Source organism: Tetrao urogallus (genome assembly GCF_951394365.1).
Source record: "Tetrao urogallus genome assembly, chromosome: 4".
NCBI classification, from domain to species: Eukaryota; Metazoa; Chordata; class Aves; order Galliformes; family Phasianidae; genus Tetrao; species Tetrao urogallus.
In genome coordinates, this window is record NC_136817.1 from 13,199,336 (window position 1) to 13,212,081 (window position 12,746).

The 12,746-nt window shown below is 37.8% G+C and overlaps 2 protein-coding genes across 5 annotated transcripts in view; one reads left to right on the forward strand and one right to left on the reverse strand.

Annotated features, from left to right (window-relative positions):
* The window catches only part of DCLK2 (doublecortin like kinase 2), a gene marked incomplete at both ends in the record, with an annotated part of 76,979 nt that extends 76,609 nt beyond the window's left edge, over positions 1-370 (forward strand). For both annotated transcript variants that reach the window (XM_079535099.1, XM_079535100.1), the window contains one exon: positions 149-370. In XM_079535099.1, the coding sequence (XP_079391225.1) occupies positions 149-370 (222 nt within the window). The remainder of the gene's footprint in view (positions 1-148) is intronic.
* Positions 371-10,076: 9,706 nt separating this feature from the next.
* The window catches only part of LRBA (LPS responsive beige-like anchor protein), a gene marked incomplete at both ends in the record, with an annotated part of 363,076 nt that continues 360,406 nt past the window's right edge, over positions 10,077-12,746 (reverse strand). For all 3 annotated transcript variants that reach the window (XM_079534450.1, XM_079534449.1, XM_079534448.1), the window contains 2 exons: positions 10,077-10,167; positions 12,392-12,543. In XM_079534450.1, coding sequence (XP_079390576.1) covers positions 10,077-10,167; positions 12,392-12,543 — 243 coding nt within the window. The remainder of the gene's footprint in view (positions 10,168-12,391; positions 12,544-12,746) is intronic.

Genomic DNA, 12,746 nt, shown 5'->3' on the forward strand with positions numbered 1-12,746 from the left:
GTTTTCTAATGTTATTTCTCCTTTTTTTCTGGCTCTAACGCATGCACTTAATGTCTTGTAGATTGTTTTAACCCCGAGTTCAACACAGAGCTTTGATTTAACTGCTGTTTTTTGTATTTTTTGCCTTGGGTTTTTTGTCTGTTTTTAGAACACAGCTCTAGATAAAGAGAGTCAGATTTTCTGCAGCAAGCGCTGTCAGGACTCCGGTAGAGCTGGAATGGAGAAAACTTCTGCAATTACTGCTGCAGCTGCTGATCCACACGCAGCCGGGTCCGAGACCCTCCTCCCTGCTGCTTCTGAGCCAGTCAGATCCCCCACGCTCCCCACCTCAGTGTCTCCTGAGTTTGCTGGGGAGCAGCCTGGTGCGTAGGACTGACTAAACCAAATCCACCCGAACATCCCTGTGCTCTTGCCACGGTTTCTCCTCATTTCACATGACAGTTTGTTTTCAGTTTTCTTGCACCCTCCTGTGGCGAGCCCAAAGCAGGCTCTGCCACAAGACGCTGAACTTCAAAAGCGAGTGAGTAGATGTGGTTTTTTGAGTGTTCTTTGCCATCAGCAGTAGGGAGAAAAGATTCTGGTAATGTTAGATGATTTTTAAGTTATCTGTGTTAGTTTAATTTCCTGCATTCACACACTCTTGGGCTCTGAGTAGACTAACTTAATGTGTAGCTAACCGCAAAGGCACCTGAGATGATGAAGGGTTGCCCAGCCTCACTTGTACAAGCGGGCCCCATTGTGTTCTGATGAGGGTTCTCAGAAAAGCAGGAGAGGAAGACAAGGAAAGAAAAGTTCCATTCACCTTCTACTCTGATGCCTCTATTTTTAGGCAAGCGTCTACCAAACTTGAAGAGGCATATTTTCACAAAAAATGAAAAAATAATAAAAAAAAGTAGGGAACTAACTGTAAAATATTGAGAGGCAAACACTGGAGATACAGGAAAGGGTGGTCATTTTTTTGCATAAAGTTTGTTATCAGACTTGCAGACTGCAGGGTAGTGTTTAGCTAATTTGAATTTTAATAAAGGGACTTGGGATGTAAACACAAGCACTGGTCATTTATTTGTAACGAAGACCAGAGTCAAGGAAGCCTTTTTGTTCTAGCCATTTTCTATCCTAATCACAGATATCACACCCTTCTCCAGTCAGTCTACCTGTTAGATACAATAAAATGACTTTGGGCCTGCAAACAGAATGCCTGCTGCATGTTACCTAGCTAGGATGGCCAGAGCAGTTTTTAGTTCTAGAGAGAGCTGACAGGAGCTACTCCAAGCAGCCGCCATCAGTAGCTAGCAGCAGTCTGTCAGCACTATTCCCCCCACTCACCTGGTGCAGGCACTGGAAACATGGACTGGGGAGCAGACATGCTTAATCTGCAGTCACAGATAGAGGAGGTTTTATCTTTACCATACTGCTTCGTTCAATATTGTATGTATTCAGCTTATTCTTTTCCTTTGCTCGTTTTTTTCAATTGGTCATAGGTCATTTTCTTTCTTAGCTATACTTTCTACTAGAATTGTAAACAAAGACCTGCAATAAACTTTCTTCATTTAAAAAAAAAAAAAAAAACAACAAAAAACAGCTCTCAATCATTTATTTCTTTGAGAATTCAGTTATCTTGTCTCTGAAGAGTCTGAACATTTGGGTGCATAGCAAGAAGATTTCATAAAATAAATCCGAGTATTTCTCATACGCTTTTAAAGTCCCCTGATTTCAATGGAGAACCAAGGCAATACACAACTGAGCATAACTGAAAATACTCTGCCTTATTCAAAAAAGCAATAAAGCGCACAGAACGCCAATTTCTAACCTACGCTCATGGAACAGCTGAGAGATTTACAGGTACAGTGACAAAAAAAAATCAGTTGTGAAGGAATGAAAAGGTATTACAGGTATGAAAAGAGATTACAGGCCCTAATAAAAAAAAATTGGGCTTGATTGAGACAACACAATTTGAACTGCAACTATAGTTATTGTGAATTAATTCTTTTTACAGGCTTACTGGAACGAGGTCAAATTTACTTGAAAATATGAAAATGGACATAGTATAAAATTAAGTACATTTACATTTTCAAATAGTGTAAAAATATGAAGATAGCAGACTAGCCTTACACAGAAAATGATGAGACTTGCATGAGATAGATGTATATACAGTTGGCAAGTTCTGCATTAAGTCATAGACTATGCTGAAGAAGGGATGCAAAATTTTCAGATGGGACAGACTAACGCACCTGCAACAAGGAAAGGGAGCACTCAACAGAGATGACACTGATAAATTACTGAATTGAGTTAAGAGGTGACTAAGGAGGAAGAAGCGGCAAAATGATAAGGATTGGGTCATTTTGAGGTTGGTTTTTTTTTTTTTCTTTTTTTTTTTTTTTCCTAAGAGGATGAATATTCAGCTGTAGGTACTTATTTTACAAAGAAAAAATGGACAAGGATTAATAGAATCATAGAATCACCAAGGTTGGAAAAGACCTAAAAGATCATCCAGTCCAACCATTCACCTATTGCCAATAGCTCCCACTAAAGAGATCCCACTATAGAGATAGCTAACAATTTGTCTTCAACAAAGCCTCATGCTTTTGTGAAGGAAAGGATGAAAATCTGACCGGTAACTGTCTGTAAGTTTAACTATTATGTATGCCTTTACCTTCTTCTACAAAACAAAATATCTAGAACTTACATACCTAGGTTTATGAATGACCAACATGTAAACATTCATAGACAAGTACTGTGGTTTGCAGAGGAGACAGCAGATAGACTATGCCAAAATTACCTACTTAATACTGACCATCGCTCTGAAAGATGATCGTGTGGTGAACGTATCAGATAAAAACATGCTATATCTAGGCAAATTCTTAACTTAGTCTTTGGCCTTAAAAAAAACATATCGCTTCTCTGTGCCTTAATTTGGCACCAAAGACAATAAAGCTATGGGTGCATAGGTGGTATGGTAACACTACTCAAAGCATCACAGTTTAACATCAAAAGAGAGACATGCTGGTTAATAATAAAACATGTAATGAAGGCTCCTTAGTATTGTGTGGTTTGTTATCTACTGCACTTTCATTTAACCTATCACTCTTTCAACCCATCACTTGCACGAAGAAAGAAAAAAAAAAAATAGCATAAAAAGATATGGTAAACAGAACCATGCTCTACTTTCAAGCGAAAGAATCAACATGTATCAACATCTACCAAAACTTTAAACTCAAGTGATCCTTTCTCCTAGAGGACTGTCATCTCTTCCATTTTATAAAAATGACTGGAAGTCATGAATTGTTTTGATACCTATTGATTAAATGCCAGTGTTTGCAAATACTCAGCACAACTACCACCATGCCTATGTCTTAAAAAACGGAATTATAAACATTAATCCTTTTAAAAAGCCCCTATTTTTAGCTTCTTGGAGTGTGATTGATAGTTCATTTATACCCCAGTAGATCAAGTTCACAAGTTCTAGACTCAAAATCTCTCCTTAACAGAATTGAGTCCACCCCAGCTTTAAGTCAACATAACACTAAATTCACTATGGTTGCTGTCAAAATTTACCCTTACCCCTATTCTTGGCTTACAAAATTAATTACAATAATTGTCATTAAGTACATTAAGGTAGAAGATATTTTATGACATTACTATCACAGCAGAGATCTGTTGCTTTTAAATGCAAACAATTCTCTCCCCCCCCCCAGTTTCACTAAATGCGTAAGAAGCTAAGAAAAAAAGCAATGACTGAAATTTAACACATTTTAGGGCATCTTGTTCTCAAATTAAATACATATATATAAATGCATAATTTTTAAAACCTAAGTTAATTATATATACGAGATACCAGAAACACATTTCTTCCAACACCTTATTCCCATTTTTTCTTTCCTGCTCATTAGAATTCCAAGAGTGATCATATAACAACTGCATATTCCCTGTGAGAATGCCATGAATATTTCTGTGTTTGTTATAGAAATACTTTGATTACTCTTTAACAGTTGAACATACAGAAGTGTTTATTCCTGCAGAATACCATCAATGACAAGTTGTTGCAAAATAAAGGAACTGATGATTAGCTTTCATTTACATATGCAGGGAAAAAAAAAAAAGGAAAAAAAATCCCAAACCACACCATAACTTGGCAATGCCATGTCTGCAGAACACAAGAAAATATATAAGAAAAGTTACGCTGACATTTTAACACCTGAAAAGAGCAGGAAAAAATGCAGCTCTAGAACAAAGAAGTAAAATGAACATTGTTACGGATACTACCACTATATGCTGAAGTTCCACAGTAAAAAGAAATAATCACAGAGCAGCAAAATTCCTTCTCCCATTCTCATGTGACTAGGATGTTCTGATGGCTCTCCTGCACTATGAAAACAGTATCTGTCTTCTCCAGTAGGCCAGCCTTGTGATAGCATATTCTCCTTTCTCCTATCCAAGTGGCATTATACAGAAATAAACTTACTATCCAATATCCTGAAGCAATACACCATCAAGTGGCAGAAGAGAGAGATAAACAAGGTCTAATGGGAATACAGGGAAAGGATTATAAGAATGCAGAGTTATGCACTGTTTGCTACTAACTGAGTTGCAAGCACATTCAAGGTACTTGGTGCTTGTTGGAGCTGTAGCTCTTAGTGCTGCTCCAGGGCAGAGCAAAGGAAACTCTTCAGCACCCTGGAGATCAGAAGCAAGACACTGTCTGTGATTTCAACAGGGATCATAGCTAGAGTAGATGCTATTTCCTTTATCTAATTGAAATTAAAAAAAAGCATTAGCCAGGAAGCATTAACTTGATATAACGCTGTCTGTACTCTCCTCAAAACAGGTTTCAATTTCCTGTTTACAGAAGTGGATCTGATCATCTCAGGATAAACCACTAAATTTATGCAGCAAGCATATTGTAAACCAAGCACACATACTGAAGTAATTATTTGCTTTTATATAAGTATTTCAAGCTAACGGAGGAAAGGTTGGATATAGGTTGGATATAAGGAAAAAGTTTTTTACAGTGAGGTTGGGGATGCACTGGAACAGGTAGGTTGCCCTGCCCATCCATGGAGACATTCAAGACCAGGCTGGATGGAGCTTTCAGCAACCCTATCTAGCTGTGGTGTCCCTGTTCATTGCAGGGCCATAGATGGCCTTTAAAGGTCACTTCCAACTCTAAGGATTCTATGATTCTGTTTATCAATTATCTTTGGTTATTGCAGTTTGAAAAACGGAGCAGTGTATTTACATGGATTTGTTTCAACCTACATTCAAATGGCAACTGGAAAGCAAGAGAAATGCACAGAACTATCCTGACACTGATTTTTTTATAAGACTGAATACAGCAAGGTAATCCAACACTCCTCCTGACATCACTTTCCACATGCAAGTGTTAAGCACAATTAGGGAAGTGATAAATTGCTTCTATTCACTGTGGTATCTATCTGGCCTTTAAAAACAGAACAAAAGAAAGGACAAAAAGTCACACTCAGCTATCGAAAGCACTTGTCATTACTAAGTGCACAAATGAAGAGTGAAAACCAATACAGGCAGAAGAGAGTGTGGCAGTGCCCTTTGTGAATGCCTGAGGGCACTGCTGGGTTGGGACTTAACAGCTACACCTGCACAACTGCTTTGGGGCAAGGGCTGCCTTTTAGTGCCCTTCCAGCACTTCCATCAGCAGGAAGGTGATCCTTTGCAAGTTAGTCTTTTATTATTATTGTTAGACTAAATTAGCATTGTAAAAACATATAGGGGCAGGGCCTGAAGAAGAAAGCTGCCATGCAACCATCCACCAAGTTTTGCCTTCAGCTGTTCCTTCTGATTTATTTCTTTCCAAATGACACTGGATTTTTATTCCTTTGTCATATTTGGAAATGGCAACAAAAGAGAAGCATGCAAAATGCAGCTTGCAGAGAAGCAAAGCCTTGCCAGAAAGCACCAGCAACTATTCCCTTCTCCCCAGATTTATATTTGCCAGAGGGTTAGTGTGCTTAAACACTCAAATGTTTAAACACAGTTTAAAAATGCTGCTTAAAAAGACACCAGCTCTATGGTTCTATGTGCTGTCTACAACAGCCACATTTTTTTTTTTTGCAGCTAGCAGGGCTTGCTCAAATACAGATTTCTAGCACATAGGATGATAAACAATAAAAAGCAGAAAAAAACCCTGCAATCTGCAAATCCATTGCTGGACACAACATGTTCTAAATACGCAAACAGACTCAGCTGTATTAGTTGTATTTCATGATTTTGCAGCTCAGAACTTACAGTGCATACTGAATAAAGTAACAGCCAAAGAAAAATTTATAACTTGAAGAAAACAGAAATGATCATCTATCTAACTCTTACCACTTAGTAAATAGCAATGCATTTTTTTTCCCTATGCAGTTCATACAGCACAACCTCCAAAGCACTTAACTAGATGTCTTCTGTTAGCTGAGTACATAACATAGCTCATGTATGAGTTTGTATCTGATTTCAAATTTTGCTAAATATAAAGGTCACTCTGCATTTCAATAATATGGCTCCTAATAGCATCACAATTCATTTATAAGAGAATTATTTCCCATGGCTTCTACGAAGTTGTGAAATCTCACATGACTACAGAACCGTCCTAACCCCATCCAGGAAAGCTCGCAATAGTTTACAGCAACACACACGGAAAAGCTCATCTCTGCTTTTGTTTTGCTAGGATGCAGTAAGCTTTTTAGAAACAACACATTCATCTTCTATTCCTTTTGAACTATTTTAAACGTAGGACGTGCCCTAGCAGCAGCACTCATCACTCACAAGTTGATGAAAATGAAACTTGGCACGTAAAGCAGAAAAGCTATAATCCAGACAGACACCATAGCTAGCCTATTCTTACTCAATATATCTAATAGTAGTTATGTCCTCACTGAGGTTGCAATAAAAATCATTTCCCACACAAGTCCTGGTTTTGGATTTCATGTTACTAGTACAAGAAAAGAAAAACAATTTTTGTTCCATATCGCCAGCCCTCTATAAAACACACAAGGTTTTTATTGCTTTTGTTCTCTCTGTAACAACTGAAGAGACTCCACTGTTGCTTAAAAATGCCCAGCCTGACCACACACATTAGCAGCACCACAGGAGTAAAGGATCTCTAAAACATCTTGAAACAGAACTTCAGTTTGCACATCATCTCTCATCAGATCCTGTACAGCACACATCAGCCATTTCCACATGCCTACAACTCATTTCAAGCTACCTGAGCTCAATATTTCCCCACAAACCGAACTCCCAACAACAGTAAGTGCTGCTTTCCAGAACACCAGCCATAAGCTCCAGTTAAAAAAAAAAAAAACAAAAACATTTGAACTCACCAGAACAAAAGGAGGCCCAGACTGCCAGGTAAAAAAGCTCCGCTCATAAATGTTCCCTCTACATTTTGAAAAAATAAAGAACTGGAAGAAGAAGAAGAGCTTTTCTACCCTACTCCTTCTTCCAGAACATTCTGCAAATAACAGCCAGCTCAGATGCAGGTTGATGACTGGCACCTGCTCATGCCTCCCTGTGCAGGCATGAACCTGACACAGGTGCTGCTCTGATGAGAAACCTGATAGCTGCAAAATTAACCCTTTTTTCTACCGCAGCATGACATGGACTAGCACAAGCAGAACTGACATCCCAGTTAGGAGTCTCACCACCAAATACTGTGCTTTAGGTGTGTGCTTACCATGGGACGAGAGACTTCTGCTCACTGTTGCCTCCAGCCAAGCAGCCCAGACATGGAAAGTCTTCTCAGCCTCACTCCTGGAGATGAAGGTGAAGATTTCTGGGACACCCACAGCATTTGTAATATGCAAAATGTCATGCTGCAAAGGAACACATTCTGCTTCCCAGAGGAGTACTTTCTGCTATGGCACAGCTGCCACCATTATGCACCCACCAATTGGATTCAGCTCAGGATGGCATCAGAGCCGACACAGGTGCAGTTACCTTTGCACTTTGGAAAGGCAGTTAATGACCAATGGAGTCTTTTAGACTACAATCAAGCTCACATGGGTGTTCACTGCCATGCTTACCAACCAGCTTGCCATGCCATGTTTTGGCTCTAAGATCACAGACTATCATTTCTATCAATAACTAAATGTTTCCTTGGTCAGAAGAAGATTATAAAGAGAACATTTTCAGTATTTGCACTTGACAAAATAACATCTGGCCACACGAACATTTTAACATTTCCTTTTTTTGCTTCAACTTGGTATACCAAACCCACTTGAGAAAAATTCGAATTTCATTTCAATTTCCTCTCATAATCTTCAGGTAAAGAAGTAATTCAGGTTGCTGAACTTAAGGAATCATGCAGTACAATTTTTTTGCAACAAATCTTACTGCTTGATAGATAGCAGGTACTTATCACAGATGTTACTTGTCACAGACATAACTACAGTCTTTGCTTAATTAGATCATCCTGCTACACAAAACATATAAAAGTAACTTTACTGATACCACTATAACCATATCAGTTTAAAAATGCAGAACATAGAAAACTCAATCACCTTGGCATAAACAGCAGAAGTACTTTTAAATGTGTCAGCCACAGCACCTGTTTTCTCTCTTGTTAACAAACATTGAGCCACAAGAACACAATACATTCCAATGAAGCTCTCAATTACAAATGCAATTTTATTTAATTTCTTCACTCAAAATGAATTTTCTCATTCCAAATCTTTACTTAAAGAGATAGTAGCTAAATGCTTAGAAAAACAGGAATTGCTGTAGTAGGCAGCTAGAGAAATGTAGGTATCAATATAGATAGGGAATGTAAATTTCAACTGATAGATCACAACATACAAATAAGATACTTTTATGCAATACAGACTTACAAAACAATAACAGTTCTTTTCACAAATATTTTCACAGAGTTCTGCACAGCAATCTTGTAGAAAAGTAGACTTGTGCAACACCAAAATAACTTATTGTTCCTTAATATAAATTATTTTTCATTTCCTAAAAGAAAGAGAGAATTTCACAAGATTGGACAGGACCTGACTAGTTTTGGTGATAGCAAAATATAAAAGATGTTCCTGCCATATACAGAAAAGGAACAAGGTGTGTGCTACAGTATTGCAGGGGTCAGTTCTGGACAAACAAGAAAGCAACCTGCAAGTCTAGTGCTTCTGCTGCTGTAGAGAGGCTGTGCACCAGCAAACATTTGCCTTTCTAGTGCTTTCACAGTCAGACAGCAGAAGTGTGCTTTGGTAAATGCACCTATTTAAAAAACAATAACAAAAACACACACAAAATAAACCCTGCTTCTGCAGGTTTCTGATTCGAGCTTAAGGCTTTCAAATAGCCTTCCTGATTTTGAGGAACAATCTACATTTTGGTGTGCTTTGAAGGAGATGTCAGGTGAAAACTGGAAGGATTCACGCTCAATGCAACACAAACTCCGTTGCTCTCTTAACTGCACATTAACATACGACTAAAAAAGAACTAATTGTCTAGGCCTAGGAACATGCCTGAATATTAACATTGATGGAAACCATTTGCAAAGTTTAACATTACTTTAACCATAATTTAAATATTACTTCTGATTTTCAGAAATGTCAGTGCTGATGTAGTACAATCATTTGGAAAAGTACAAGACAAAGTATAGTATCAATAGTACAGATTAAAACTCCCCAAACGTAATTCATTTCCATTAGGTTAAAATCATATATTCTTCAAAGTTATAGATAAAGCTTCAGGTGGAAAAATCTGTTTCTTCACGACACAGCTAGAGCATAAGTTTTAACTGACTTTAAGTTTCTTTTTCATAATGGGATCAAAATAGACTTCTCATTATGACTAAAAATATAGATTTTTAACTACAGAACCCAGCAGCCATTTTTCTGCTTCACTGCCCTTCCCCCAAAAAGTCAAGCAAAGTCTACAAAAATAGCGATTAACTTTAAAAAATAGGTTGCTTCTCCCAGCAAATTTAAGTTACATTCAGATAGGATATAGCTATTTATAAGGAGCCATGCTGTGACAGGACACCAAGGGAGGCGTGCTATGGTCAGTCTCATTCTGACAACAGCCACCCACATCAGTGCTAACTGTGGTCTCCGTGAAGATCAGTATCTGGTTTGATATTCATGATGCCAACGATTGAAGTCATTGTAGAAAACCACTATGCTCCCCGATGCCATCCCGGTCAGTATGCACCTGAGGAAAGCACAAAACCATGTCAGTCAGTGAACTGACGTGTGATCAGGTCTGGGTTAGCACACCAACAGATTACACCAAGACAGGTACAGGAAAGGAGCTGGAGCTGGAAGGGCTTACCAGGCAGAAAAGCTGGGCTTTCCAAGAACTTCAGCAGGCTGAATTTAGCTAACACTGACATCTGCACAGGCACTGACAGAAGATTTATGGATCTCAGAGTATACAAAACACCATGCAACAGTTTGTACGAGCGACCTGAAGCCACCATTTACTCAAAAGTCATACAACAGGATTGTTTACCAGTGCCACTGTCCTGCAAGGCCTCTTGAGATTATTGTCTGGATTGCTTATTTGCTTTTTTGGGGAGTATGGGAGTAGGATGAAGTAGCGGTGAAGGAGCAAAGTGGAGAAGGGCTGGGAAACACGTTTCGTTCAGTCTAGCCTTCCCCATTTAATCCATGAAGGAACTGGATGCGGGCACAGACCTTCAGCTGGACATGTAAATGTTCAGGTTTGAAAGCAATTTGAAGGCTCTGGAGGTTTTGAACATTCATGAAATCACTCTCCCACTAAGGTACTCATACTTTCTAAATAACGAACATTACTCTTCTACTAGATATCGTTTACATCTATTTGAAAAGCCACAACTCTGACAGAGCTGGCAATGAAAAGAGCTTCTGTATCATCATTTCCACTGTTTCATATTTAAGTGTTATGAAAGTCAAGGGTGTGATGACACATAAAACTCTGGCATTTTGGAAGAAAAAATCCTCTGAATGAAAAGGAAATATCAGATTGAAAAGCTGCAATTTTTCCTTCACAACAAAGATGAAATAGGAGATCATCAAAACCCTGCATTTTGATAATGTCACTATTTCATTTCAGTAGAACCTTTTTGATTGTTTATGTATTAGATTAAAACTTTTCTTATATGCTACACCTATCAAACATATGCATTCTATATTCATGCATACCAAAGAATTTAAACCCTCTTCTGTGTTTCTTTGTCTTCAAACACAAAACAATTGGGTAAATGTATACATGCTCACATTAAATTTCAATTTATTGACATGCACATATGATGACACCATGCCATTCATATTACAGCTTACAAATTCTCTAACTGCAAAACTGTATACTGTTTTCAGGAGTCTAAAATTCAACACCTTATGTCAAGCTTTTGATATACTTTTATCTTATCAGCACTTCATTTTGAATGGAACAGCTTTTTTTTTTTTTTTTTTTTTTTTTTTTTTTTTGGAACTGCTTATAGTTTCTAATTATGCTTAACAAGAAGTTGTTGAATGTTTAACTGAAGCCCACAGATTCTGCTGGCTTGTGTTTTTTCAGAGTTCATTTTATATTATGTGTTAGAAATACAGTCCAGCAAAAAAAAGTTCAAATATTCACTACAGATATTTCATTCAGTATGGACTTCCACTTCAGTGAAAGGTTAAGAGTCTCATCTATATGCTGTACTGCATAATGTGGACATTCCTAAGTGATTTAGATCAAGCCTCCTTGAAAAGCACACAGAAACTCCAGTAAGCAAACAAACTAGAGACAATACAAATCTCAACCCATCAGCCAGAAGTGTACAAATAAAATTAAAAAAATGTCCTGTAACAAAGAGTACTTTTGTAATAAAAACAACAGCTTTTAAGTATAGCAGCATTGGCAAATGCAATGTAAAAACACAGTTAAAACCTAATTTGATCGTCTACAATAGAAGGAATCTTTGAGGAAGGTTGTGATTTATATAGGTAAAATCACTTTTCTGGAAATGAAAATTAGTATTTACCAAACTGTGGATGAGTAGTAGGAATCTTACTGTGCAACTGTTCTAACTATTCTATTTTTTAACAAGAAGATCTGGAATTAGGAATGTGATTAGTATAATAAGTGCAAGAAGAAATATAAAAAGCACATATGTTACCTTCCACTGTCAACTGACCCATACCATACAAGCACAGGCCAATACTCCAACCTGTTTATCAAGTCTGCCTTTCTTGAATCCTTCTTCATTCTCAGCAAGAGCTGAAATCCTCAAAAAGATTACCTGCCCTACATATGGCACTCTAGAAAGAAACTGATGTAAGTACAGAATTGTCAATATAATCATCAGGACTTGAGATACACAAAAAATGAGAAGCAAAAAAATACGTAATTTGACAGCAAAAATGCGGTCTCTGAAATTCTTGCAAAGATCAGACTTTGCTCTAACCTTTGGTCATATGACAGGGCCATGGATCGGATTCCAGCGTCACAGCCTGGGTAAGCGAAAAGCTTCTTCAGGTCCCACATCTGCCATATCATGACAACTCCATTGTCTCCACCCGTAAGCAGATACTGTCCATCTCTACTCAGCTGAATTGCCTAAGGGAAAAAAACATGGATATTTGTTAGGTAAAGATTTTTTTTCCTCCTCTTACATTTCATAAAAGTTTTCATATTGGCAGCTGAAAGTCTAAGGAGATTTGATACCAAAACAAGCTTTTGGGAAACAAGATGTTATTGTTCTAGACAGCCCTAGTTAAGTTTTACTGTACCTGTGATTTATTCCATATTCCAAAGATTTA